The sequence below is a fragment of the Pinus tabuliformis genome, chromosome 5_1 (genome assembly GCF_031772625.1).
Source record: "Pinus tabuliformis cultivar Carrire ecotype Pingquan chromosome 5_1, CPIR1, whole genome shotgun sequence".
NCBI classification, from domain to species: domain Eukaryota; kingdom Viridiplantae; phylum Streptophyta; class Pinopsida; order Pinales; family Pinaceae; genus Pinus; species Pinus tabuliformis.
Window position 1 is genome coordinate 477,783,178 of NC_142305.1, and position 3,238 is coordinate 477,786,415.

General features: G+C 32.6%; 1 protein-coding gene across 1 annotated transcript; it reads left to right on the top strand.

The window, feature by feature from the left end:
- The first annotated feature begins 1,260 nt into the window (after positions 1-1,260).
- Positions 1,261-2,726, top strand: LOC149165575 (uncharacterized). The gene is made up of 2 exons (XM_089431165.1): positions 1,261-1,528; positions 1,727-2,726. Exons 1-2 carry the CDS (start codon positions 1,337-1,339, stop codon positions 2,531-2,533), a joined length of 999 nt encoding a protein of 332 aa, XP_089287291.1. The 5' UTR covers positions 1,261-1,336; the 3' UTR covers positions 2,534-2,726.
- The last annotated feature ends 512 nt before the right edge of the window (positions 2,727-3,238 follow it).

Here is a 3,238-nt window from a genome sequence, read left to right on the forward strand (position 1 = left end):
AAATCACATAAAAGTGTTTTAATTGTTTTATATATATTTTTAAATAATTTGTAATATAATTTTTTAATAACATTATAAATTTTTATTATTTAAATATATAAATATTTTTATTATTTTATTTTTTAATGTTAAAAATATCTAAATTATATACTGTACACAATTTCTACAATTCCAAAATTCCAATTGTAATTAATTTTTAATTAAAATCTATAAAACTAAAAACATTATTATTTTTTTATTTATATTATTATAAATAAACATTTATCGAAATTTGCTAATTATTTAATTTCTCAAAACCACTCGCATAAAGGTTGAGTTTAACAAAAACATCATTATCTAGTGTCCCACATATTCTCAAAATCACTCACAATATAAAAGCTATCATCTACTAATATTTTCAAAAGCACTCATATAAAGCTTAGTTCGGCATATTTTCACAGTTACTGGCATAAAGCTTGAGTTGACACAAACAGTGACAAATAAAGCAATACCTGCGATGTCGGTTACCCCTTTATTTGATTAATTATTTTATCAAATTGATTCACTCAGTTTACTTTTCTGTATAATGGTACAGGTGGGAAGGGGCACATAGAATTGGGTTAACCGCTTAAAAATTGATTGGAATTTGGAAATTTTAAATTAAATAATTATGAATTTAGAATTTTAAAATTAAATATTTTTTTATTTTATAAATATTTATAATAGAAAATTTAAAATTTGCAATTTTATTATAAAACAATGGAATTTCATTAATTTAAATATAAAATTAAGAAAATATGATTTACTTCCGTATTTGAAGTTCGAAGAAATATCAAAATTTCAATTTAAATGACCCATTATTCAAAAATACATTTTTAAATTGGTCAGATTAAAACACAGATTTGACTATCGAAGCAGAATTTTGCGAAGCTCCAATGTTACTTTTATATATATATAAAAATATATAATGATTCATTTAAATGATTTATTTACTTTTACTTTACTGTATTCTTAAATGTTAAAACGCCTCACATGATTTGTTATTCGTAGCATCGGTTCTTTAAATCAGTGACATGAAGTAAAGCCACTCTGATAGTAATTTCGTGTTAACATTGATTCCTTAACCCGGTGACACAAAGTTGATAGCGACGGCATTAAATAAACACTCCAGCAAAGCAATGTGTCCTACTTCCTAGGATAGTGATGTCCAATCAAAATTAGACTATCACATCGAAAGAGATAACACGCCGACAGAGATTCTTGGACGGTGTTTAAGAGTGGTCACTGCATTCAAGGATCGTAATACTCTCTGCAAAGATAGTGAGGCCAAAGTGTGATTGCAAATTTGCAGGAAGCAATGGCTAACCAGTCACTAGGGTTTGGGGACAAGAATACGGCCGACGTAAGATTGAATTTAATCGATTCAGCTGGAGTGGAGTATCCTGGAAATCCTCTTTTACTTCATTCTCAAGTGTTGAAGAAGGCTGAGTTTTTTGAAACCAAGCTTTCCCAAAGTGGGTCTTCGGCTAAACGACCATTTGTAATGAAGGTAACATGTTCTTGCCATCCAGAGAGTTACATTAAATGTATTCATCTAATATATTCTTATGATACACACGAATGCTTTAATTTCACCGCTGTGGATGAAGCATTGGCTTTTTTACCAGTTGCTTCTGAAGTGATGTTTCGTGATTGTATGGAGTCATGTATGCAATATTTAGCTGCTGTGCGCTGGAATCGTGAGCAGGAAGCGAAGCTTCGCGTCCTGTTGTCATCGTTGAACATAAATGTATTGCCTGACTTAGCTGCCAGACTTGGTACGAGCCAAAGCAAGTCAGATTGCGAGGATATAAAGATGGTGAAGCAGTCTCTACAAGAATTGTTGCAGATTACTTACCATAAACAAAATCTTCGCGGCACTGTGGAGCAACAAATGTTTGACTACTTTAAGTTAGATACGTCGCCAGCTATTAAAGATGCGTGCAGACATGTCATTTTGAACCGGTTTAAGGCAGATGTTAAAGCTATTAAATCTAAATCAGATGAAAGTTCAATGACAGCGGCTTGTTCTGACTTGTCTTGGCTAGTCGGCATCATTCGGCATTGCGATACAAAGTTGTTCGCAACAGCGGTCAAAGTGCTTTGTGAAGATCCCGATCTTCGCAATGCAGTAGCTGGTGGAGCGGTACAAGATTACTCGAGTAAATGTAACATGCTTATCATTTTTATTCTTGAGATTTTGAAGGCTATGGGTAATGGAGAGATAATTACTCCAATTTCATTCCGTGTCGATTTTCTTACCAATTGGGCTGATACAATGGTCAAGCTCCTGAATAGCCTTCCTCAATATCTTGGCGATCAGAAACCATTGACATTTCGAAGTGCACTGGTGACTGGTATTATTGGCGTAGGGGAAACCCTCCCCTTGGTTGAACAAAAGCGTGTTTACAACGTTTATCAAGATATTTTCACCAAAAATTCCATGTGCACGGATGGACTCTTTGAATGGTGGGCTGCGAAAGTGCACGAAGCCATCATCTTACACAAGATTTGATAAAATTGGCAAAAGCACCATGAGGAGGCTTCAGTAGTGACATAGTATATATGCCGTTTTGGCTCTTACAAACTCTTAGATTTGTTTTTTTTGGTAATTTATATGATGGGATTTAATCTAATCTAGCTTTATGAAAAAAAGAAGTCCTGATCGCTCGCTGGTCGTTATTAGTAAGGCAATGCAGTTGCTATAGCCCTTCTTAACTTAGTGTGTTGTGCTGGTTGTTATTATTGGTAAGGCAATGCAGTTGCTATAGCCCTTCTTAACTTAGTGTGTTGTGTGTATTTTGTGGATGATAAATGTTTTGTTTATGGTGGATTTGGTATACGGTTTAATACTACTGTGCAAATCAATACTCCTGAGTTATTTTGTAGTATACATATTCAGAAAAATTATTTAGTATCCAGAATCAATACTTCTGAGTTATTTTGTAGTATACGTATTCAGAAAAAATATTTTGTAGTATCCAGACTCTATATACATATTCAGAAAAATTATTTTGTAGTATCCAGACTCTATATACATATTCAGAAAAATAGTTATAGTGTCGTTCGTGACTTCGACGGTTGTTTGGACAAGATTGGTTATAGTAGCTTGGTTTCCTTTACACATGATATGTCTGTATCTTTTGATTAATCTGCAATCTTCAAATATTGACAAGAAAAGAAAAATATAAAGATCTTTTAATTGTTTTGGTTTATATTA